The following is a 26,994-nucleotide window of genomic DNA, read 5'->3' on the forward strand; positions in this document are numbered from 1 at the left end:
AGGAATGTATGCAACTGTACTTGTTAGTTCATTAAATATTTCATTCAATCAATATTGCCACTACTTTATTTACAGCCCTCGTAGTTGTAAAAGATTTTGCCTGCCAGGTTGTATTTCTTCGGTATATTCAAGTGAGACAGCTGTTACAAGCCATGTGGTGGACTTACTGCGTCAGTTGTAAACGATAGAAAACCAAGGATTCTGAAATTTCAGCATGTCATTTTATATATAAATGGAATTACCAGTGTTTTTTAAATAATTGTCATAATTTTAGTTATTAAACATAGAGCAATATTATTAAGACAACCATTCAAGGTCAAGCAAAAGAGCTCAAGAGTTTTTAACCATAGTTTTTAGATTATTTTAAGTACATGTAGTGAATTTATAGTTTAATAGGTCTAGACGTGCTAAGAGAGTTTTTATAGTTGTGGGCTGAAGAGAATGGTAATATTCTCAAAACATGTGTTAACGAAATTATGTAAATAATAAATTCGATATTATACTTGTAGCTTATTAACAAGGTGGATCCATAAAAAAGAAACTATTATTATTATTATTATTATTATTATTATTATTATTATTAACTGAAGGTAGGATTGAAATTAAAATCACATGAAGCATATATCCTAAAAGCAACAATAACTGAGAGAGAGCGAAAAAAGATTTATGAAAATATATACAGTATTACATTCACTATTATTTCATTGTTGACCAAAGTTTTAAAATGGAACTTAAGAAAACAAAAAATATGACATCATAAACTTTGGGACCTTAACAACAAGAAATACTCAGTAACAATGCTATTTTTTGCTATTTGTTTTACGTTGCACCAACACAGATAGGTCTTATGGCGATGATGGGAGAGGAAACGCCTAGGAGTGGGAAGGAAGTGGCCGTGGCCTTAATTAAGGTACACCCCCAGCATTTGCCTGGTGTGAAAACGGGAAACCACAGAAAACCATCTCCAGGGCTGCCGACAGTGGGGTTCGAACCCACTATCTCCCGGATGCGAGCTCACACCTGCGCGCCCCTAACCGCACGGCCAACTCACCCGGTGTCACCCAATGCAAACTGCAGAGCTTCTATGATGGCGTACAGCTCCGCAGTATACATGCTACATACACTATGAAGCGAGATCTTCGTGCTCATTTCATTGGTGACGAAAGTGCAACCAACATTTTCTCCCATTTTAGAACCATCTGTGAAGGTATGTCTCGCAGCCGGATATTGGTGAACGAAGTCCTGGGAATACCTCCAATAAATGGAGGAATCCGTGTTCATCTTTGGTCCACGGAATAGATCTAGACGTATTTCCGGTCATGGAACTAACCACGGAGGTACTCGCTAAAAGTTTGTTCCAGACAACCACCGATATCTATATTTAAATCACGAAAACAAGCCATCAATTCAAAACTCAACTGGCTGTGTGGCATTCGGCCAGTCTTGGTATCTCTTGGTACCTCTGGTGGTATTGGGTACTAAAGATGCATTGATAGCTTGGAAGTAGCAGCATTTCACAAATTTTGGCAGCGTACATGAGGAGTAACTGCTGCCTCCTTATCTGTAAAGATGGAACTCCTGCTTTAGTGAGTAGGCTGGGAATGGCACTAGTACGGAAAGCTCCCGTTGCCAGCCTAACTCCACTATGGTAAATACTGTCTAAAAGGTTCATCATAGATTTTGATGCTTAGCCATAAGCCATACTTCCATAGTCAATTTGGGAGAGGACCGCTGCCGTGTAAAAATGTAGCAGCACCGCATGATCAACCCCCACGAAGTGCCGCTGAGAAACTTAAGCATATTAAGTCTCTTCATGTAGGCAACCTTCAACTGATGGGTATGGGGCTGCCATGTTAGTCTCTTATCAAAAGGAAGACCCAGGAATCTGCAGGTGTCTACCACTGGTAAGACACTGTTTTGCAAGCGGAGCTCTGGTTCATGATGCACAAGCTGACGTCAACAGAAGTGTACAACTGAGGTTATCGTCGCTGAAAATCTAAAACCATGTTGCAGGGCCCATCTGTCGACTCGGTTAATAGCTTGCTATATCTTACACTGTTATTCACTACCGAAAATTATTCAAGTCCTATCACGGTCGCCAATGTTGTAAACACAGTGACGTGCGCGCACACACACAAAAATAACTGCCCACTTGAACAAAACACTGTGGTGAAGAAGACTGCAAAACTTGCATGCCAACCAACTACCAACCCAACAAAATCATTACATAAGTTCACATACTTGACTAAAGACTTTCTCTAGCAACTCTTGCTAAACAACTCCCAAGATTCTCTCTTTATATCCATTGCCTGGCCAGGCATCTAGAAAAGTATGACAAAACATGTTTTCTCAAGTTTCCAATAACCTATTTACAAATGAAATGAAATGTCGTATGGCTTTTAGTGCCGGGATATCCCAGGACGGGTTCAGCTCGCCAGGTGGAGGTCTTTCTATTTGACACCCATAGGTGACCTGCGTGTCATGATGAGGATGAAATGATGATGAAGACAACACATACACCCAGCCCCCGTGCCATAGGAATTAACCAATTAAGGTTAAAATCCCCGACCCGGCCGGGAATCGAACCCGGGACCCTCTGAACTGAAGGCCAGTATGCTGACCGTTCAGCCAACGAGTCGGACACCTATTTACAAATGAATCGAATGTTCTGTAACTTTCTAGTGGCAAGATGCATTGTTCTGCACTATTACTGTGTGTTGCACAACATTACACTGGATTTATACAGCATATTTACAGGTAATAATATACTATTAATTATGTGCTTTTACATTAAATAAACTCATATTAATATACCCAGTCTTACCATAAATACTGTCCCAACTTTTGAGGGTGGCTGTACTTCCGTCCGAACGAGGGAGCGGCTACAAAACCGGTATCGTGAGGCGTGTGTCATTGTTGGTTCAGCTGCAGAAGTGTACAGTTGTCAGTTTGAAGTTTTCAAGATGGAATGGGGGGGAGTATGAGAATCGTGTGGCCGTGATAGCATTACACAAGGTAGGGCAATCACCATGGGAGATTTAAGTGAAACACGTCCCATCTTACAACGCCTGTTGTAATGTTTATTTCCTAAATATAGGAAAGATAAGTATTGGAAAGGTGGTGTTAACTATTATTCTTGTTTTAATGTTCATATCAGAAATTTGTTTACCGCACTATAAATCGATTTGTTGAGGTTGGAACTGTGAGAGATCGCCCGTGGCAAGGAAGACCACGCACAGTACGAACGCCAGAACTCATCAAAGCAGTGGCGGCTCGTGTGCGACGAAATCCGGTAAGGAGACGGTCAGTGATGGCTCGTGAGTTACAGATATAAAAAATGTCTATGTCTCGCACGTTAAGCACTGACCTGGAACTCCATGCTTACAAACGACGCAAAGGACATCTCCTGACAAATGAAGTGAAGCGCCAGAGGCTCCTAAAATCAAAGCGCTTACTTAAGCGTTACACGGCTAATGGTCATCGTCAAATCCTGTTTACGGATGAAAAGATTTTCAGTGTTGAGGAGACTTTCAACGCCCAAAATGACCGGGTATATGCCCATTCCTCTAGAGAAGCTGGTGAAAAGGCTCCAAGGATCCAGAGGGGTCATCATCCCTCATCAGTTATGGTGTGGTGGGGTGTGAACTTCGAGGGCACAACGGAGCTCCATTTCTGTGAAAAGGGAGTCAAAACTTCAGCTGAAGTGTACCAGGAGACAGTGCTTGAGGGACTGGTCAAGAATCTCAACAACATCCTCTTCCATGGACGGAACTGGAGCTTCCAGCAGGACTCAGCCCCAGTGCACAAGGCACGGGCAACCAAGCAGTGGTTGGAGGCAAATGTTCCTGATTTCATTTCCACTTCAGATTGGCCATTTGCAAGTCCAGATTTAAACCCTCTGGACTACAAATTGTGGTCCAAACTTCAGGAGATGGCTAGCAAGAAAAGACATTCCAATATTGAAAGCTTAAAGCAGTCTCTTCAGAAGGCAGTTGCAGAATTTCCAGTTGATGTGTTGCATAATGCCATTGATGAGTGGCCACAAAGACTTAAGGCCTGTGTGCGTGCAAATGGTGGTCATTTTGAATAATTATTTGTGGTTACAGTTCATAATGCATCTATGTAACACCTATTAGGATATTATAATATCTCTAACCATTTTGCGTCAATTTACTTAAACGTTTGGGACAGTATTTATGGTAAGACTATGTACATACAGCAGATATGTCATGACATAACCTCACATTTTGTTACGACCATGATTTATACCAAATAAAGACCGTGCATAACTACGTAAATGATAATAATAGTGTGGGTTACTGTAGTCACATCCTAGTTCGTGAACCATGGGCAACAGCTGAGTGGCATAGTAAGTGGTCGTGAGAGTCGGGATACCAGTTGCTATGGAATGGGAGTGGGCATCTCGGACATATTCTGAGTCATGGCCTTCCTTGTGCTCAGACGGCTAAGGCTATACAATCCACCGGTCCCTAATCTGTTTAGAGGAGAGATCCACACTTGGACTATGTGTAAGTGGGATGGCATCCTGCTTCATGAATTTACTGAGCTCAGATCATTTTAAGCAAGTCTCTGACGTGTGGGAGAAACGGAGTTCCACTCCCATTTGACAGGCGAGGGACTCCTTTGAAAACACTTGGCGAACAAAATGGAATTCAATGGGGAGCTATCAATATTAATGGGGCTTATGGAAGAAAGTAGAACTGGCTGAGTTAGCAAAGAGGATGCATCTGGATGTGCTAGGAGTAAGTGATATTCGGGTAAGGGGAGATAATGAGGAAGAGATAGGAGATTATAAAGCAGGGCCATCCAGTCATTGCGCTCCGAGAGCACGCCCGTGCTCGGGGAGCAGCACTGGGCAGTCAGACTAGCGCGCCTTCCCCTACCACCACTACAGTGTGTCAGTAAGGAGATCTGAAATAATTCGGACCAGTCTGACTTGATACGTACGTGCAGTCGTGCGGCCGACAACTTTTGTGGGTTTGTTGACATCACATTGATAGGGCTGTGTTGCCATAACAAATATACTGCATATACAAATCGAAAGATACTCCGATGTATGGAATGTGTAGGAAACCAAATCAAGTGTTAAGTAAAGCATAATGTGATTTATTCAAAACTGAAATTTGAACATATTTGAGAGGAAAATTCAACAAAATTTTACCAATATGAACAGATAGTAGAGACCTTGAGTGATTTTTGCTCAGTCTTTCTTACGAGCTTCTTGTTTTGGAGCCAACAATCTTCTCCAAATTGGGTACAATATTTCTGGACACAGCTATTCTTAAACAATTGCACAAGTTTCTATTGCTCATCGTTGCACGATGTTTGCACTATCTGCACTAAGAGAAAATGGTGGAAAAATACATCTAACACAGCTTTGAGTTCTGATAATTCTGGAAATCTCTTTTCAAACTCTTCTTGTAATTGGTGAATTACCTACAAGTACCCATCAAAGTCAACACCTTCTTTTACTTTTTAAGCAATGGAAAATGTCCTGTGTTCCTTGCACGCAACTGGTTTTCCCACAAAATCAATTTTCTTTTGAAAGCTTGAATTTTTTCCACCAAATCACAGATATTGCGCTTTTTGCCCTGAAGCGAAGTGTTCAAAGTATTCAGATGGGCAGTAATGTCACTTAAAAATGCCAAGTCCGCTACCCATTTAGGATCACGCAAAAGAACTTCAGGTCGCCCTTTCATGTCACAAAAGGTATCTATTGCATTCTGCAAGCAAAAAACACGATGAAGCACCTTCGCCTTGCTCAGCCATCTTACTTCTGCATGGTACGGGATATCCGGATACTCTGCTTCGATGTCATCCAAGACCTCTTTGAATTGACAGTGCGCGAGTCCATGGGAGCAAAGAAAATTTACCATTCGCACAACTGTTCCCATTAAGTTTTTAAGTTTGGTGACTTTTACATAGATTGCCTTCTGGTGTATCAAGCAATGGATTGCCGCCATTAGGGTACTACCGCTCTCAGCCATTTTTAATTTTGCATAGCTGATGAAACCCGTGCATAGATCACATAAAGCAGGAGCTCCATCCGGCATTACACTCGTCAGCCGCTCCTATCTTAATCCCATTAACTCAAAAACACCCTCCCCAGCTAGGAAAATAGTAGTGTCTTTGAGAGCTACCAAGTCTAGGAAATCCTCGGTGATCTGAAGATTGTCATTCACCCATTGAATGAAAATAACGAGCTGAGCTGTGTCCGCAATGTCGGTTGATTCGCCAAGGGCAATGGAAAAGGATACAAAATTTGCTACCTTCCCCATTAATTGCTGTTCCATATTAATGGCCATATCATCTATTCTGCGAGCAACAGTTCGAGGAGAAAGAGAGATTTTGTCAAATTTACCAACTAGCTCCGTGCCGCCGCGTCCATTAGACACTCCTTGATTAAAGTCCCGTCCATGAAGAGTTTCCCAGCTTTGGCAATTCACAGCGAACATTTGTAGCTTGCTCATAAAATGGGTCCACCAACCTCACTCTCCTCAATCTCCTGTCAGACAAAAATACGGCGAGTCACAATTTTAGTGTTCTTCAGATAATTCCATAATTTCTTCATTCCCGTTTGTAAACAAGCATTTTAAAATTAAAACAATAATACTTACAGAATAGTACTGCTTGAAATTTTCTTTCAATTCTTCCAACTTCGATTGGAGACTGGCGTCTGTCAAATCACCGTAATCATCCCTGTGGTTGGCACTGCAGTGCCGTTCCAAATTGTGTTTTTAAAACACATTAAATGTCGGTGGCACACTAAATATTTGGCATGCCTTTTTATAATTTCCCATTCTGCTTTAAAGGCTGCTGCTTCAACACTCCTTTTCTTGGTACGATGTTCAGTCATGACAACTGCGAAACTGATTTAGTTACACCCTGTCAACAAAGCGCATTGGACTAGACTAGACTAGTGACTGATGGATCGGCTGTTTGCTTCGGCGCGGTGGGCAGACCGCTCGCTTAGCCAGCCAAGCTCCTCCCACCACTTCCAAAACTTCCCCAAAGCGCTCAGAGCACTGGCTTAGAACACTAGCGCTTGGGGAGCGCTGTTTGGATGGGCCTGATATAAAGTGTACTTGACGGGTGTTAAAAAGGGAAGGGCAGAGTCTGGGGTAGGGATTTTCATCAGGAATACTATTAGACGTACCATAGTTTCTATTAGGCATGTAAACGAGCGAATGATGTAGGTAGATTTGGCAGTTGGGGAAATTAGGACGAAAATTGTCTCGGTGTATTCACCATGTGAGGGTGCAGATGAGGATGAAATTGACAAGTTTTATGAAGCATTGAGTGACATCATAGTCAGGGTCAACAGAAAGGTTAGGATAGTGCTAATGGGCGATTTCAATACGAGAGTTGGAAATAGAACTGAAGGATACGAAAGGGTGATTGGTAAATGTGGGGAAGATATGGAAGCTAATAGGAATGGGAAGCATCTGCTAGACTTCTGTGCTAGTATGGGTTTAGCAGTTACGAATACATTCTTTAAACATAAGGCTATTCACTGCTACACATGGAAGGCTAGGGGTACCAGATCCATAATAGGCTATATCTTAAAAGACTTCAAATTCAGGTAATCTGTTGGTAATGTACGGATTTTTCGATGAAACAGACCACTATCTGATCTGTAGTGAACTAAGTATCTCTAGGCCTAGGAAAGAGAAAGTGAAATCTGTCTGCAAACGAATAAGGGTAGAAAATCCCCAGGACAAGAAAATTAGACAGAAGTACATGGATATAATTAGCGAGAAGTTCCGAACAGCAGACATTAAGCAGGTTCAGGATATAGAAAGAGAATGGGTGGTATACAGGGATGCTGTAGTAGAAACAGCAAGGGAATGCCTAAGTACAACTGTGTGTAAAGATGGGAAAAAGCTAACATCTTGGTGGAATGATGAAGTGAGAGCAGCTTGTAAACGTTAAAAGGAAACTTGCCAGAAATGGCTCCAAACAAGTGCTGATGTAGACAGGGAATTGTACATAGATGAAAGAAACAGAGCGAAAACAAATAGTTGATGAATTCAAAAGGAAGTCGTGGGAAGATTTTGGTAATAACCTGGAAAGGCTAGCTCAAGCAACAGGAAAACCTTTCTGGACAGTAATAAAGAATCTTACGAAGGGAGGGAAAAAGGAAATGAACAGTGTTTTGGGCAAGTCAGGTGAACTCATAATAGATCCCTGGGAATCACTGGACAGGTGAAGGGAATATTTTGAAAATCTTCTCAACGTAAAAGTAAATCATTATGGTGGTATTACGAACAATGGAGCTCGTGGGGAGGAGGAAAATGATGTTAGTGAAATTACGCTTGAGGAAGTGGAAAGGATGGTAAGTAAACTTATGCATTTATAAGTTGACATGTACTCAGTGTAAAAAAACATATGTGGGACAATCAGGAAGGAGCTTCATAATTAGATATCAAGAACACGTCAATGCAGAGAAATACAGAAGATTCTCTGCTGTGGGAGCTCATATGAAAGAAGCGAACCACAAATTCACTAATATCAAATAGGACCTTCAAATCATAAGTAAGATCAATAAAGGAACACTAATGAACAACCTAGAAAACATCTACATTATTCTTGATAAATTAGAAAATGGGGAACGGAATCTTAACGAAATGAATGAGCAAAAAGAACTCATATGAGCACATCAGAAAATACATGGAATGGCTACTCGGCCTCCATTATTGCTCTCTTCATTAGCCCAGCTCCTCTCCTTTCAACATCTATGCCATCACGCTACTCAAGGTCTCTACGTTTCCATACTGAACTGGGAATCGTGACGTTAATTCAAATTATGATCTTCACAAGATCACATTGTTGGCTTCAAAACCACCTGAATTAAGCCTGTTAATTACCACAACTTAAGAGAACAAGATTATTCTTCCCACTGATAACATATGAGGCCTTATGATTTATGCACTTCAAGCTGGACTATTCTCTTGTTTATCAAGACTCAACAACTGGGATACCTTCTCAAAAATGTTATGTTTTACAGTCAGACACACCACATCATTTCAACTGGTTATAATCTAACAGTGACTTTATAGGTGCTGTCATATGTTTTAGATGGTTATACGCACCATACCCTCATCATTTTAATGTTACATTTAAAATTTGCCTTAGTTGGTGCATTTAAATATTGTATATAGATACGCCTTATGTTCTACAAACCTCAAGCTGGACTACTTTCTCGTGTATCATACCCTAACTATCGTTACCTTTTCTGTTTTGGTTTCATTGTTTTAACTTTTGACAATTTAGCTTTCAACATTAATCCTTGTATTTGCTGTCATGTGTTTTATATTTCAACTAGTCATAGTTTAACATTTGTCTTGTATGTGCTATCATGTGTTATATATTGCTATTCGATAAGTTGCATTTTGCTCAATTGATTTGTTGGCTGATGATGACGCGCAATGAGTGTCGAAACTAGTACCAACCTTCTCTAGACGTGATGTGATATATATTCACATCAATAAACATTCATGGTAATGAAAAGGTGGACCTTGAACATTTTCATTTTACTGTAGACTACAAATAAGACGAAAAACTGAAATAATCAAGCACGACGTCGCGGAATCACTGCTAAGTCTCCCTCCTCCCTCAAATGTCGTACTAGATGATGACACAACACCACTTCCCTTTTCTTCTGTGGATTGCATGAACAATCAAACCGTGTCACATCGCTACTACACTAAGTCGTGCACGAAGACAGATCCCCAAGGCAGCGCGGAAAAAACATCTTTCCAAGATATGATAACGTGAGACAAGCTACCCTAACCAGATGACCGCCATTTTATAACAGAGAAGATACCAAAGAACTTTTACCAATCAAACAATCGACACAGCAAATATTTTTTCCATAACCTAAAGATTAACGCTTGTGCTTACTGGCCAATATTTTTCATCAAAGTTTTCCTTATACAGCTGATGATGACCACTAAGTGGTCAAAACATGTTCTGTGAGTGATAATGTATATTTAATTTTGCCCAACGCAAAAAATAAAGTATCGATTAGGTGGTTCTTTAATTATACTTGTTGATACCCTAGCTTGACGAAAATAATAGTACTTCTGCGCAACAAAATACAATATTTCATGCTTTAAACAGGATACTTGAATTAAATCACATCTACTTACATCATAGGCCAATGATTTGTAGATGAACATAACAATTAAGAAGAAATCCAGGTTAAACAGCAGCAGGCGTGGTGAATATTAGTTTGGAGCATACATAACAGGACTTTCTTGATAAATTAAGCAGATATGCAATAACTGAAAAAGGCTTTACACAATAAAACTTGTTTAACATAATACAGGCAAGAAATAATATAAAACACACTGCAAGTCACACGCTAGTTCGCCTTTAAAGTCATAGTTGTGGCCTTTTTAGCTTCCTGCAAAAAAGTCTTCAGAAAATGTTTTGTCATAACAGGGACCAGAACTCCTGGTCTTCAAAGTATAAATACAAACAGATTCCAGAGATTCATTGGACATGGATGATCTGAACTCTGTTCTAATTTTCTTCACAAGGCTGAAAACACGTTCACATTCTGCATTGCTATGGCGCATGGCGAAAATAAAGAGCATTACTCTAGAAATTCGGTTATACTTAAGAAGTCCATCAGCTCCACAAATTCTTGATATTTGTGCCCAACTGGAATCACTTGCAGCATCTTGATTTACGACCACAGTGTCATCTACCTGAAGAGCTGTGAACTGCCTCTGAAGCTCATATACCACCTCATCTGTAGTTTCACTCTCTTCCTTGCATAATATGATAGGAAACATCTCCAAGAAAAACGAATGGAAGGAAACAGTGCATCTTCAATTCTGTCTAACCTAGCAACTTGAGCATGCTTTAACACATCATCCTTGAGTGGAAACTTGTTCGTGATATAGTCACAGGCAGTACAAAAGTACTTTCTCACTGATGAAAAGAAAAGGGATTTATCTGTATCCTGGAGATCATTCGCTATGTTCAAAGTCTGAATGCCAATAACTAACTCATCACCACTTCTTTGATTTTTAATGAAGTACTGTTTCTTGTTGGATTTATTCATGATAATCTACAATAGGAATATAGCGTATGAAAATGTCCGAGAAAATTGTCTTGATATCTACTGAAACATCGGAAGGAACCTGGATCACTGAACGTCAAATAAAATTATAACACAAACACTCAAGGCAGTCAAACACTTCACTAAAACATGTCAAAGCACACAAAGTCTAAAACCTTTAAATGAACACGACACCAACCTCGTGAACAAAGAAAATGCACATGGTAAAAAAAATTAATGTGATTCTTTTTCTTCTTCTTATTATTATTCTTTATAATTTAATGGCTTCACTAATAGCGGTATACCCAGTCACTGGAACAAATGTAATTAGTCCAATGAATACAGGAAACTGCGAAGCACAAAGTTATAACACAAAAACTCGAACACTTCATTAAAATATGTTATAACCGCAAAAGGCCAAAACTTTCAAGGAATGCCAACTTCGTGAACGAAGAACAACACTCACGTGGTCAAAGAATTTAGGTTAAATCACAACAAGCAAACAGAGCAGAACAAAGAATTTGCAGAGCAGAGCCTGTCGACACCTAAGATTCACACGGAAGAACTGTTATTCCGGCTTTAAATTCAATTCCAATAACGACATAAACATCACACAGTTAAAAATACCAATCATATCAAAGAATGAGGTATCGACTATCGTGGACTTGCCTTTGACCCATGCAAACAATCAATTGTACAGAAGTGGAGTGATTATCGAATATTAACGTTTCAAATTTTTGTCTGCGAAGTCTTAAAATGACACTGTCCATTCGTAAAACCATAAAATGCTGCAATTTCCATAATTTTTACAGATAAACCGTAAAAGTTGGCAATGAATCCCGGTCCCAGTTGTATCGAGTTGATAGGCGTGTGAGTGTAGCGTATGCCCCATGAAGCTATGGATCCTGCATGTCAACTAGATAGTGTCCAGGTGGGAAGTAGCTCAATTCTGGTCTGAGCAGCATTCTCATGGTTGCAATTAGGCCCCATTGTCCGGCTACAGGGAGTGCTGACAAGTGCACGTTATGTGGACATTCTTTCAGATCATCTGCATCCCTTTCTGGCCCTATAGTACCCTGATAGAGATGTAATGTTTCAAAAGGACATTGCGCCACGTCACCGCTCTGTGGTGGCACGCAGGTGGTTGGAGGAGCACTCCAGTGAAGTTACGACCATGAATTGGCCCTCCAGATCCCTACATCTTAATCCAATGGAGTATTTATGGGATGCTGTCGATGCTGGTGTACGCTCCATGAACCCCACACCAACTACAGAAGACCAATTGTGCGTAGCAGTGCAAGATGTGTGGGTCCAGATAACCTCCAGAATGATCTCAACACCTTGTAGAGTCGATGCCTCGCCGTATTGTTGCTGCTTCGAAGGCTCGCGGAGGAGCAAATCGTTATTAACATCACATTCAGTGTCTTCCCATGACTTTTGGCCACTCAGTGTACTTTCTTCTCCGTGAGCTAGCTAGATAACAGCTCAACATGTATAGTACGCAAACCTTTTCTTGAGCCCTAGTTCCCATTCTGCACTATGGAGCTCAGGGCTCAAGAAAAGTTTCGCGTACTATACAGTAAGCAGCTGGACCAACTAGGCTTGTCTGCCACTGTGTACAGCTGTTGAATGCTTTGGACAGTTATCAAAATTCATCCAATACGTGCAATTTATAACACTTCACTCACTGTTGGAATGAACATTTTTGCTATCAATCAGCAACAGATCAGTTAAATCAGGCATAAAAGAATTCCAAGGCATACAAATGAATGTATGGCAAGATCAAAAAGGAAGTTTTAAAACAATATACAAAGCGAGTGACACTCCAAATTAGAAATAAAATGACTGGATTTTATGAAATCGTAGGGCCTGAAAATACTTGCAGCTGGAAAGCACAAATTGATCCTTCTCAACAGACAAAAGATGAACTTACTCAAGACAGTATTCACCCTAGCAATTATAACTACGGTCTTCAAATGATATGGAGTTTGGAAAAAGAAACTTACATGCCATCATCTTGTTAAGAGACCCTGGACGTGGCCTGCTGGGGATTTTAGAAGTATTTTTGCTTCCCGATACTTCTGAATTTCCTCGCACACTCTGTTCACCTTGCAGCTTGCTTCCCGACTTCTCTAATGACCGATCAGAACTTGCTCCAAGGTGCAACAGCTGTGCAGTGAAAACAAATTTCAAAGAATAATCTTGCACACAATAACACAACTGACAGCTGAATGATAACACAGCGTACAACCAATTCAAGAATATATTTTGTTTAAAATAGGATTGTATTTGAAACAAATTAGGATTTTTCATTTGACAAGCTGCAATTTAAACACCAATATGCATAGCTGCCGAATCTTTCAATCTTAATGGCATTCAATGTTGATATGACAGGGAGTGGACAGGTCAGTAGTCAATGAATTTTTTTATTAGAAGACACACATTGTCAAATGAGAGCCATGGAAAACAAAAAATCCAACCACAAAATTACTGCACTGCAAAAATTGAGATTTAGCAAGTGTCTGACGTGGTGGCGATTGCTCTCTATAAGAGACAAAGGTCTCTAGGTTTATATATTTCAAAGCTGATATATCACAAAAGAAGTATAATATTGCAGTAACGAAAAGTGACCAACTGACGTATCAATACAATCATTACAATTATTTTCTCAATAGTGTGTTTGATATAGGAAGATGTTTATGCATTAAGAATAAGTGAATTATTCCCCTTAATAAATAACACTCAATTAAAATGAAAGTGGATAGCTCAGGTGCTCTTCTACTAAAAATCAAAATCAGAAAAATTTTAAATAAACTGCAAATGCAAAACAGCAGACTACAGCATAAAGTAAATACTGTACATATAAACTGAAGCTGAACTCAAGTATTTTAATAGTGTCAATAAACAGAAAGTAACGTCAATACAAACAAATATAAGATAAACAAAATGTCAGGTCAGTGTGGAAAAAGGAAGCTAGAGAAAGAAGAGATAACTTTGGACTAACATGAAAATGAAAAGGATGAGGACAATCTCTGCATCTTTATATAGTAACATTGTAACATGCATAGCTCTCTCTTCATCAATCTCAGGACCACTACTTCATTTCTTTTCAGCCCCGACAAGCTTGTTTCTGATTCTCACCTTCATCATGAGGGCAAGCATCAACACGCAATCTAGAAGCGGGAAGTGTAGATGAAAAAAGAAGTTGAATAAACATGAGAAAAAGGGAATATGGATGGAAGTCTAAGAGCATAGGATAAACACAGAAGGAGAAAAAAGTACCAGCAAATCGATAAGTGACTGTTCCTTTCCATCACTCCAAATGTCAATACGTAACCTAAATTGTTAGAAGTTTGAATCGAAAAAGGGAAATGGATAGATTTAAGTTAGATGTAGTTGGTATAAGTGAAGTACTCTGGCAGGAAGAGCACAATTTTTGGTCAGGTGACAACAGAGTTATTAACAAAAAATCAAACAGGGTATATGCAGTAGTTGGGTTAATAATGAGTAAAAAAATAGGGTAGTGGATAAGCTACTATGACTAGCATAGTGAAAGGATTATTGCTGTCAAAATAGACACTAAGCCAATGCTCACCCCAATAGCACAGGTCTATATGCTTACTAGTTCAGCAGATGATAATGAAATCGAAAGAATATATGAAGAGACAGAAGATTTAATACAACATATAAAATATGTCAAGAATCTAATTGTGATGAGAGATTGGAATGCAGTGGTAGGCCAAGGAAGAGAAGGTAATGCAGGGAGAAGAATTCAGACTGGGACAAAGGGATGAAAGAGGAAGTTGGCTGGTTAAATTCTGTACCGATCATAGTTCAGTCCTTGCTAATTTTTGGTTCAAACACCACAAATGATGGCTGTATATGTGGACGACACCTGGAGATGTTAGAAGGTATCAAACAGACTTCATTATGATTAGGCCGAGATTCAGAAACCAGACGTTGGATTGCAAAACTTTCCCAGGAGCAGATGTGGACTCTGACCACAACTTTTTGGTCATGAAATGTCCTCTAAAGTTGAAGAACTTGATGAAAGGAAGGAATGCAAGGAGATGGGATCTAGACAAGTTGAAAGAAAAAGAGTGTGAGAAATTGATTCAATGAACATATTGCACACACACTAAATTAAAAAGGTGAAGGAAACACAATAGAGGAGGAATGGATAGTCATGAAGAATGAGGTCAGCAGGGCTGCTGAAAAAAGGTTAGGAAGAAAGGAAAAATCAACTAAGAATCAATGGACAACTCAGGAGATACTAGACTACAATGACAAACAATGAAAGTATAAGAATGAAGAAAAAAAAAAAATTAAAAATGAGGAAGGCAGAAATGAATACAGGCAATTAAAGAATTACGTGTAAGCAATGAACTTCAACTTGCTTTTATTAAGATCTTTGGACTCTTACTATATCCTTATCTAACACTGTCCTGTTGTGAATAACTGAGGATGGCTGTCATAACGGCCAAAACTAGTACTATTCAATGAAAAACTGTGTATTGATTAGGTGGTTGAATAAAGGCTTTTAGAAAGAAAAGTAAATTAAAGAATTAATAAAAGAAGAATTACATGTAACAAGCTTTAACAGCTTTATTTCTAATAACAATAATCCCGTAATGACTATATATCAAATAGAGAATATTTAGGATAAACTTAAATATTATATTACTAGCAGTTACCCGCGGATTCGCTCGCGGCGATTTCGTAATTTGATAAAAGTAATCGTCCCTCGGCACCGTACTAAGACATTATCTGATTCCAAATACCAGATTACACATCTGTACGTCTGTAACACCTTCAGTTTTTGAGATATAAGTATTCTCATAAAACGAATTCAAATTCTTCTTCACTTCTTTCCACCCTTCTCCCCTCCTTAAGTGGACTTTCCAAAAACAAAAAGTACGTGTTTCTTTATTTTGAAAGGAAATTCAAAATACCAACTATCACGTCTGTGACAGCTTCAGTTATTAGGATATAAGTATCCTCATGCAAGGAATTCAACTCCTTCTTTACTTATTTTCAAACTCCCTTAAGTCGATTTTCCAAAAACAAAAAAAAGTGATTCTTTATTTTAAAGGAGTCTCCGAATACCAATTTTCACGTCTGTAACATCGTTAGTTTTGAGATATAAGTATCCGTATACAAAGGAATCAACTAAAGTTCAAATTTATTCACGCCCTCCCCCCGTAAGTGGTTTTTCCAAAGACAAAAGAATATGTATTACTTTACCCTGAAGGAAGATACCAAATACAAATTTTCATATCTGTAACATCTTCCGTTTTTGAGATAGTATCCTCATAAAAATAATAAAATTCATTTTCCACCCCACCCTCTCGCCCGTTAACTTCATCCCCCCCCCCCAAAATACGTGTTACTTTATTTTTAAAGGAGATTCCAAATACCACCAATTTTCACGTCTGTAACCTTCAGTTTTTGAAATGTAAGTTTCTCCACAAAAAGAATTCAAACCGGGTGAGTTGGTCGTGCGGTTAGGAGCGCGCAGCTGTGAGCACGCATCTGGGAGATGGTGGGTTTGAACCCCACTCTCGCCAGCCCTGAAAATGGTTTTCTGTGGTTTCCCATTTTCACACCAGGCAAATGCTGGGGCTGTACCTTAATTAAGGCCACGCCCGCTTCCTTCCTATTCCTATCCCATTGTCGCCTATTTGTGTCGGTGCGACGTGAAGCAAAAAAAAATTCAACGTTTTTCACTTCCTTTCTCATTCCCTGCCTTAAGTGAATTTTCCAAAAACAAAAGAATCCATGTTTCTTTATTTTTAAAGGTGATTCCAAATAACAAATTTCACTTCTGCAACATATTTAGTTTTTGAGATATGAGCATCATCATACAAAGAATTTAACTCATTATTCAATTCCTTCGCCCCTTTGGTGGATTTTCTGAGAAAAAGAAATACTTATTTCTTTATTTTTAAAGAAGACTCCAAATACCTACCAATTCTCACGTCTGTAACATCTTCATTTTTTGAGATCACTACCCATATAAAAAAATTCACCCCCTTTTCAGTCCTTTTTACCCCCCGCCACCTTATGTGGTTTCTTCCAAAAACAAAAAAATACATGTTTCTTTATTTTTAAAAGATTAAAAGTACCAATTTTCACATCTGTAACATGTTAATTTTTTGAGATGTTCTACCGCCCTTTTTTCACCCCCATTAATGGGATTTTGCAAAAAAAAAAAAAAAAAAAAAACCCACGTATTTCTTTATTTTTAAAGGAGATTCCAAATACCAATTTATAAGTCTGTAAACTTTTTGAGATATAGATGTCCTCATTTAAAAATTTCACCCCCCTTTTCACCCCCTTAGCAACGGAATACCTAAAAATCCTTCCTTAGTGAGCACCTACTCCCTAATGTAAATGTATTTTCAAAATTTCATTTCTTTATGTCCAGTAGTTTTGGCTCGGCAATGATGAATCAGTCAGTCAGTCAGGACATGTTATTTTATATATATAGATTGAATATGCGGACCACATGTTTATAATATCACATGTTTATAATATTTATCGTAAATATTCTCTATTTAAAATAAGAATGTTATTTGCTCTACGTCCCACCAACTACTTTTACGGTTTTCGGAGATGCTGAGGTGCCGGAATTTAGTCCTGCAGGAGTACTTTTAAGTGCCAGTAAATCTAGTGACACGGGGCTGACATATTTGAGCATCTTCAAATGCCACTGGACTGGGCCAGGATCGAACCTGCCACGTTGCAGTCAGAAGGCCAGCACCTCAACCGTCCGAGCTACTCACCCTGGCAATTAAAGAATGAGGTGGATTTAAAAAATGCAGGACAGCTAAGGAAGAATGGCTGAATGAAAAGTGCAGGAATGTTGAAAGTTGAATGGACCTAGGAAAGTTAGACAGGAAAATCAAAGAAACTTTTGGAGAAAGAGAAGATAGGTACTGTATATGAATATTAAGAGCTCAGATGGGAAACCATTTCTGGGGAAAGAAGACAAGACAGAAAGATTGCAGTTGTATCAAGGTAAAAAAGTAGATGATATGGTTCTAGAACAAGAAAAGACTGTTGATGTTGATGAAATGGAGACCCTATTTTGAGGTCAGAATTCGACAGAGCCGTGAGAAACCTAAGTAGGAACAAGGCACCTGAAATTGATGATGTACCCTCAGAATTGGCTGCCTTAGGAGAAACTGGCATGGCGAGGTTATTCCATTTAGTGTGTAAGATATGACACAGGAGAAGTGCCATCAGCAGAATGTTGTTATTCCTATTCACAAGAAAACAGGTGCGACAAGTGTGAAAACTATTGCATCATTAGTTTAGTAATTTCATGCCTGCAAAATTTTTATAGGCATTATTTACGGAAGAATGGAAAGACAAGTAGAAACTGAGTTGAGAGAAGATCAATTTGGTTTCAGAAGAAATATAGGAACATGTGAAACAATCCTGACTTTACGTCTAATCCTAGAGGACAAAAGCCCACGTATATGGCGTTCGTAGATCAAGAAAAGGCATTTTATAATGTTGACTGAGATTTGAGATTCTGAAAGTGATCAGGATCAGATACCAAGAAAGAAGAATTATTTACAATGAGTACAAAAAAATTAGTCTGCAAAGCTTTGAAAGACCTAAATAGGAACAAGGCACCTGGAATTCATGACATACCCTCAGAAATACCGACTGCCTTAGGAGAGAAAAAGAGAAAAAGCAGCAGCAATCCAGAAAGGAGTGAAGCAAGGCTGCAGTTTGTTCGCTCTCCTTTTCAATGTTTATACAGAATGGGCAGTAAAAGAAATCAAACCAAGGGGAGGAAATCAAAACCCTTACATTTGCCGATCATCATTCTCCTTTCCCTTATCCAGCACCTGCCGGGTTGGCCCTGTTGCAGCCTCTTGCTAATCTCCATATGCAGCCTTGTATTCTGCATTAATCATTCCCTTAGTATTTGAAACTATCAACAATTTCATGGCTTTGCTTTGACTAATTTTCACAATTCTAGGGAAAGAAGACAAGACAGAAAGATGGCAGTTGTATCAAGGTAAAAAAAGTAGATGATATGGAGACCCTATTTTGTCTTTCTCTTCTTGATATCACCAGGGTCTTGTTTTTTTCCCTGAGAATTGTGTACGGATTTAGAAATTAAAGAACGCTTGTTAGAAGTATCTAAATGTGAAATTAATTCTTGTACTTGGTGTGGAAGTGAAGTTCTATGGTCTACTGCACGGACGGGTAGAGGGTGCCAAGCAGGTAGCAAGGCTGCCAAACCACCCACATCATTATTCCAACTTGTGATACTTTCTGTTGCTCTTAGTGGAAATGTGGATTTGAACCCAGGACCAAACCCAGGAGTCTCATTCAACTTCCTGTGCAATGTACGTAATTCTAAAGGTTGTGTGAATCAGCTATTTGTGACGTGTACATCTTGTCACTCACCTGTTCACAGAACATGAAACATGTGCAAAAATGTATACACCACTACTGAGAAAAATGAACTTTCAGGTTCAGACATGGTCATGCTGGAAATGTAGCTTTCCTTAATTCACAGAATCTTTTTTTAACACAACATCAAGCAGTGTAAAATCAGAATCTTGGACTGCAGGTAACAGTTATTATGTTTTCATTTAGTGCTTGCAGCCTGAAATGTGTGATGTGAAAACAGGCAATCCAGGCCTCTCTTGGCTCTTTAGACCCATCAATTGTGTGCGTTAGTGAATCCTGGCTAAATTTGTCAATCTATGACACAGATGTCATACACAGTATTTAGGAAAGATCGATCATGAACCTCAGGTGGAGGGACACTTATTGCAATGAAACCCAAATTCAACCCTGTGCGCCTTCATCAGCTAGAAACAAAGGCAGAAGTTGTATTGGTAGAATTCACGTGTGCTGGAAGCAAGTTTCTTTTGGATTCCGTATACTGAGCTCCAAATTCCCCCAGTGACATCAAGGAGAAATTACTACTGCCTCTGAACCGTGTACAAAATATCCAACACCGATAAAAAGGTATCTACATAACTTGATTTTAACTTGGAAATTGACTGGCAGCACAATTGCCCTGAACTCTTGCTTATTCCCTTCAATGCATTAGCAGAAACTTTCCTTACAGCATTCTACGATCTGTTCCTTGACCAATTCATTACTGAACTAACCTGTAAAATGAAAACCTCTAGTTCTACACTAGATTTATTCCTTACTAACCTACCATCCTCAGTAATGAAGACATCTCTCATTTGTAAGCGTATGGAGCGATTAGTAGCAAGGAATGTGCTGGAATTCTTACAGGAGGGAGACCTTCTTGCCTCTACTCAGCAAGGGTTCCTTTCAGGGAGTTCTTGTGCAACCTTCTTAGCAAAAGCCATTGATGACAGGCAGTGCTACTTGGATCAACCAGATAAGATTCAGGTTGGCTGCCTGTCACGACTTCTGTTAAAGCTACAACAGCTCAGTGTACGAGGCAGATTATTGGTCTGGGTGAGGTCCTTCCTGGAGGGTCGAACTCAGTGTGTAGTATTTGGGGAGGACACACAACCTATCAAAGTGATATCAGGAGTATTTTAAGGTTCTGTGATCGGTCCCCTGATGTACCTCGACCTTCCTGGACGTGTAACCGCACACATGGCACAATACGCAGATGACACTGTCCTATATAAAAGTATAAAGAACATGGAAGATAGTCTAAACCTGCAATCAGACTTACAAAATGTATCTGTGTGGTGTTCCATGAACGGGCTAAACATAAATGTAAATAAATGTAAATATATTAGGAAAAGTAGATCAAGAAACTGTCTAGAGAAGAGGTATGAATTAAACAAGAATGTGAACCTAAAAGGCTTCAAATCAGGGGCCCTATGAACACCCCATCTCAGTATAGTAAGGCCCATACTAACCTGTGGTTTTCCTCCCTGGAGTCTCACTGCAGTCACAAATATAAACAAACCTCAAAAAATACAAAGTCGGGCAGAGAGGCTAAATAACTTACTACTCTCATCTTCATACGGCTAACCTCCCCTCAACAGAAACCACTGTCATAATAACTGACCTGATCTTCCTTGTGGAGTGACAAAAAATCCATCTCAGGCTCCATCAACCTTGGCCCGTTTCACCGCCTTTCCCTATCCTTTCACTCTGTCCACAAAGGCATTAATCTTGTCCCTTCATATGCCAATATCACCTCCTACTGATAATCCATACTCTCCATATGTACATAAAGTCACTACTAATGACATTTAAAAAAATTGCACTTGTTTAAAACGCATAGGCTTTTTATTTTTTCCTTGAAATAGTCACTAACTTCTATCTAACCCATATTATAATACATTCACTTTACACGTTTTCATATTATGCAATGATTACTCAGAATGAATTAATCATGTATAGCAAGGGATACCTGTATAGATTAGGAAATTAAGTCTTAAAAGATGTAGATGAATATTGTTACTTGGATGGTAAAATAACTAACGATGGCAGAAGTAAGGAGGACATAAAGTGCACACTAGCACAAGCACGGGATGGCTTTCTTAAGGAAATAAATTTCCTCACTTCGAACAATATTTTTGAAGACTTTTGTCTGAAGCATGGAGTTCCATGGAAGTGAAACATGGACGATAACTAGCTGAGAAAGAAAAATAATAAAGGCTTTTGAAATGTGGTGTTATAGAAGAATGCTGAAGGTGGGATGGGTACACAAAATCACAAATGAAGAGATACTGAATCAAACTGATGAAAGACCAATTTAGCTAAATTTGATGAGAAAAGAGAGAGTGATGGGACACATCTAACATAGCCAGGACTTGTTCAGTTGGTTTTTGAGGGAAGTGTAGGTGGGTTAGAATGGTAGGGGTAAACCAAAGAATGAATATGACTCGCAGATTAGTACAGATGCAGGACGTAGTGGTTATGTAGAAATGAAAAGGTTGGCACAGAATAGGGTGGCATGGAAAGCTGAATAATAATAATAATAATAATAATAATAATAATAATAATAATAATAATAATAATAATAATAATAATAATAATAATAATGAAAATAAAATGGCGTATGGCTTTTAGTGCCAGGAGATCCAGGATGGGTTCGGCTCGCCAGGTGCAGGTCTTTTGATTTGACTCCCGTAGGTGACCTGCGCGTTACGATGAGGATGAAATGATGATGAAGACAACACATACACCCAGCCCCTGTGCCAGGGAAATTAACCAACGATGGATAAAATTCCTGACCCTGCCGGGAATCGAACCCGGGACCCCTGTGACCAAAGTCCAGCACGCTAACCATTTAGCCATGGAACCAGAAATAATAATAATAATATTGTTTTTACGTCCCGCTAACTGCTATTTTGACGGTTTTCAGAGATGCCGATGTGCCAGAATTTCGTCCCGCAGGAGTTCTTTTATGTGCCAATAAATCTACCAATACGAGGTTGACATATTTTGAGCACCTTACATCTGCCACCGGACTGAGCCAGGATTGCACCTGCCAAGTAGGGGTCAGAAGGCTTGTGCCTGAACCGCATGAGCCGCTCAGCGCAGCAAAAGCTGCATCAAACAAGTCTATGGACTGATGACTCAAACAACAACATACAGGATGAGCAGGTTATTTTTGAAATGGGTGTTCACTGAGTCAATGGACACCAAAGCATATCTTCACAGCCGACTGCTAACAAGATTCATTCAACTTTATACAGAGTCTAATAAAACTATTTATATGTGCTTAGGCAGAGGAGGAGACCTTTGGAATGACAAAGATGGTGGATGAGGCAGCCCATCCTCTCTGGGGAAAATTAGAAGAGGAAACCACTGCCTTGTGGAGAAGAGGGATCTCAAAGGCTAGGAGAGTAAACCCCAAAAGAAAATCCTCAGATGTGTTAGGCTTAACAGGTCAGCAGAAGAGTAAATTTGTACTTAGTTTCAACTTTAATACAAGCCTCGGATGGAAGTTTAAAAATGGAAATGAAATTGACAAGTCTCTGGCTACAGTTGCACAGTATGATGGTAATGCTGATGTTAGTGCACGTGTTGGATCAGAGAACAAAACCCAATTTGGAACAATAAATACTTTAACAATGAATGAAAAGGAAAATGAATTTATTGACCTAATGGAGAGACAAAAACTCAACATCCTCGGATTAAGTGAACTAGAATAGAAAGGGAAAGGAATGAAGAAACTAAGAAACGGGTACACCTCGTACTGGATGGGTAACAGTAAAGAGAAAAGAAATGGAGTGGGATTTATAGTGAATCAGAATGTTGAACCAATAGCTGAAGTTGAGTATGTAAATGAAAGAATTATAATAATGCACATAGGCCTATATGTAAACAAGGAACAACTGAAGATAGTACAGGTGTATGCTCCACAGACATAATGTAACATGGAAGAAAAGGATTTCCTCAATGAACTGGAAACACACATTGTTGGAGATGGGATCGTGATAATGGGAGATCTGAATGCCTATGTGGCAACTGACAGAATGGGATACGAGAATGTTCTGGGCCCACATGGGTATGGCAATAGAAATGAAGATGCGAGAGAGAAACTGTTGGACTTTAGTATCAGAAATAACCTGATGATAAAGAACACATGGTTTATGAAGAGGAATAGTGGTAAGATCAGCTGCTCTAGTTGGGATGGACAGTATGGAACACTCATCGATTTTATAATAACAGACCGAGAATGGGGAAGATACATCATGAATATGAAGATAATTCCCAGTGAAAGTATGGAAGGTGATCATAGATTATTAATGTGGAATTAAAACAAGTAAAATTCCCTAAAACTGTACTGAAGAAGAAACCAAAAATCAGGATTTGGGAATTAGAGGAGGAGGAGGATAAAAGAATGGCATTCCAAGATTGGATAAAAAGGAAGTTGCTTAACACGGAAATATGAAGTGGAGAAGAAGAGTGAACCCACCATCTCTCGGATGCAAGCTCACAGCTGCGCGCCCCTAACCGCACGGCTAACTTGCCTGTTCAAGCAAGGAAGTGCACTGTCGCCAGTATTGTTTATTATATTTTCCAGCTAACTCATTCCTGGTTGCCAGCGTTTCGCCCCCTTGTGCAAGGTTGGGCTCATCAGTTGGTACCTAGCACATCCACCAAGACGCTGGCTAGTACATACCTTGGAGGCCACTGCATAGGCTACTTGGAGCCACCGGCAGTGCCAATGCACTACGAGAGACTTCGTCTCTTTATCAAAAAATTGATGCCTGATTGACCATCAGATGATATAGATGTTGATTCCCATAGTGAACCTGAAATATTTGTCCTGAATGAGTAAATTTATAATACCAATATAAATGGTCTGTTATTGGACAATATAAATTTTCAAGCTAACTCGAAATGCTGGCAACCAGGAATGAGTAAACTTAAAATTTATAATGTCCAATAATGGACCATTTATATTGGTATTATAAATTTACTCATTTGGGACAAATATTTCAGGTTCCCTAAGGGAATCAACATCTATATCGTCTGATGGCCAAGCAGGCATCAATTTTTCGGTTAAAGAGACGATGTCTCTCATAGTGCATTGGCACTGCCGGTGGCTCCAAGTAGCCTACACAGTGGGTGGCCTCCACAGTATGCACTAGCCAGCATCTTGGTGGGTGTGCTAGGTACCAACTGATGAGGCCAACCTAGCACACGGGGGAGAAACACCGGCAACCAGGAATGAGTTAGCTGGAAAATTTATAATGTCCAATAACGGACCATTTATATATATATTATAGGATCCCCTTGTCAGATCTTGGCAGTCCCGGTTGATTGGAGCAGGATGGTCCCCAGGTTGGCCAAACACTAAAACCCGCAGAAAGTGTAGCTCTCTTTCAGTTGGCGTCTTCGCTTTTGCAGTTCCTGTATCCTTGTGCACTGAAAACTGGCAAGCCAGGGGGACCACGGAAAGGTGACAATCCCCGTCACCTTTCATCGTCTTCTGGCTGTCGTCTTTCTTTTTCTGGCCATCTTCTGACTTCATCTGGCCATCTCCTCTGGCCATCATCCATCTTCTTCTGCAGGTGATTTTCCATATTTTTCTGCCCACCTTCCATCTTCTTCTGGCCATCTTCATTCTTTTTCTGGCTGTCTTCATTCTTCTTATATTTGTCTTCCATTTTCTCCTGGCTGTCTTCTGTCTTTTTGTGGTCATCTTTCATTTTCTTCTGGTCACGTTCCATCTTCTTCTGGTCGTCCTCAGTCTTTTTTTGGCCGTCTTCCATCATCTTATAGCTGCCTTCCATCTTATTCTGGCCATCTCACATCTCCTTCTCCACCACTCCTGGCTTTCTACTATGCTCTTCATAGTCTCATAGATCGCATTTAATTGAGCCTCCATTTTCGTGTGGCTTCTGGTCTCAATGGGCATGGAGAAATGACCACAAGAAGAAAGCTGAACACAGACGTTCTGGATTGCTCCCGGTAGTGGTCGAAACCTAAAGTTTCTGGTCCACTGACTTACGCTGATTACAATGATTATTATTATTATGTACTCAAACTCTTCCAGACAGTGGTATGTAGATCCTATGATCCCCTTGTCAGATCTTGGCAGTCCCGGTCGATTGGGGGCAGGACGGTCCTCAGGTTGGCCGAATACTAACACCCCCGGACATTGTTTTATTCATTCCTTTCTAAAAGTGAAAGATTACTTTCAAGTTGTTGCTTTGAGCAAATCAGCACATTTAATCTGATTAAAGCCCCTAGAGACCTTCACCCCACATGGAGCAGTTATGCCAAGAAATAATCTCGTTGAGAGACACCTTACCTACAGTCACTCTTGAAAATCAGTGATGAGCTAATGAATATGTAATGGAATTACAGGATTAATTCCACTAGCATGAGGCAGCTCGCATGTATCTTTTTCTTTCCTTTCCTCTTTTAATTGGCATAAACATTTGCAATGTTACTAAAAGATATGTACTGGACCATAATCAGAATCAGACTGAGATATTTAATAATGTGAAAGTATTGATACACATATACATATAAATCTCCTTGAAAGGCACTCAAATCCTAGGCTTCTTGCTGGGCAGCACTGTGCTCAATTATTACCTCACCACAGAGCATTGCAAAATTCTACTGCATACTTACCATCTGTTCTACATGGAAAATGACCTTCGATTTTGCTGTAATAATGTTCAACTTCTTCTCTCATTCATTTCTTTGGACTTGGTCTTTTGCACTGGATATCATCCTTCCTACCACATAAGTTCAGAGAAGGAACCATTTTCTTCTTCAACCTATTACCATGAATTTTGACACCATATTGGCAAGTTGAACATCGCATGTGATATTAGGTGGACTGAAAATTAACAATTAAAATGCTGCTTACCTTTGCCAGGTTAAATTCAAATTCCTAAAATCCAATAGCTGGAAATGTTTTGCACAAATCTTTGTGACAACGTTTCTCATGATCACATTTCTTGAATAAAGTGTCTAAATCCGCCCTTTGACTTAAACGAACCCTCTCAGCATGACTGCAAGATTGGAATACAATAACAACAATGGATAGTCAAAGCTTATGAACTAATATAAAACTGATGTTGACATTATTTCTAATAAGGATGAATCGATATTCTAATAGGACATCATTACTCATGTTTCTCTATCTTGAGGAAACTTGAAAAACGGTACACTTTCAAGCTACCATTGATATTCTTAGCAAAAATATACCTAAAAAAACTTTTCCTGCTCATCATAAACAATTAAAAACACCCACTAGTAATCACATGGACAGCAATCATTGTTTCAACTTAGACCACTTGGAGTACTAGTGGAAGTTATTGCCCGTTTTAGCACTGAATGCTCAATATTATTATTGTTGTACAGTACTTGGTAACAGATGTACGAGCTCCAGTAAGAGCTGCTGTGTAAACTAATCCCCTTTTAATGTCACACAATGGGGGTTGTTCTACATTCTG

General features: G+C 39.4%; 1 protein-coding gene across 3 annotated transcripts in view; it reads right to left on the reverse strand.

Moving 5' to 3' along the window:
• Positions 1 to 26,994, reverse strand: part of Nadsyn (NAD synthetase) — a 200,668-nt gene that overhangs the window by 7,058 nt on the left and 166,616 nt on the right. For 2 of the 3 annotated variants that reach the window (XM_067136801.2, XM_067136802.2), the window contains exon 15: positions 13,099 to 13,261. The exons of the other annotated variant lie outside the window; for it this stretch is intronic. In XM_067136801.2, coding sequence (XP_066992902.1) covers positions 13,099 to 13,261 — 163 coding nt within the window. The remainder of the gene's footprint in view (positions 1 to 13,098; positions 13,262 to 26,994) is intronic. 3 annotated transcript variants of the gene reach the window in all.

Source organism: Anabrus simplex, chromosome 1, assembly GCF_040414725.1.
Source record: "Anabrus simplex isolate iqAnaSimp1 chromosome 1, ASM4041472v1, whole genome shotgun sequence".
Lineage (NCBI taxonomy): Eukaryota > Metazoa > Arthropoda > Insecta > Orthoptera > Tettigoniidae > Anabrus > Anabrus simplex.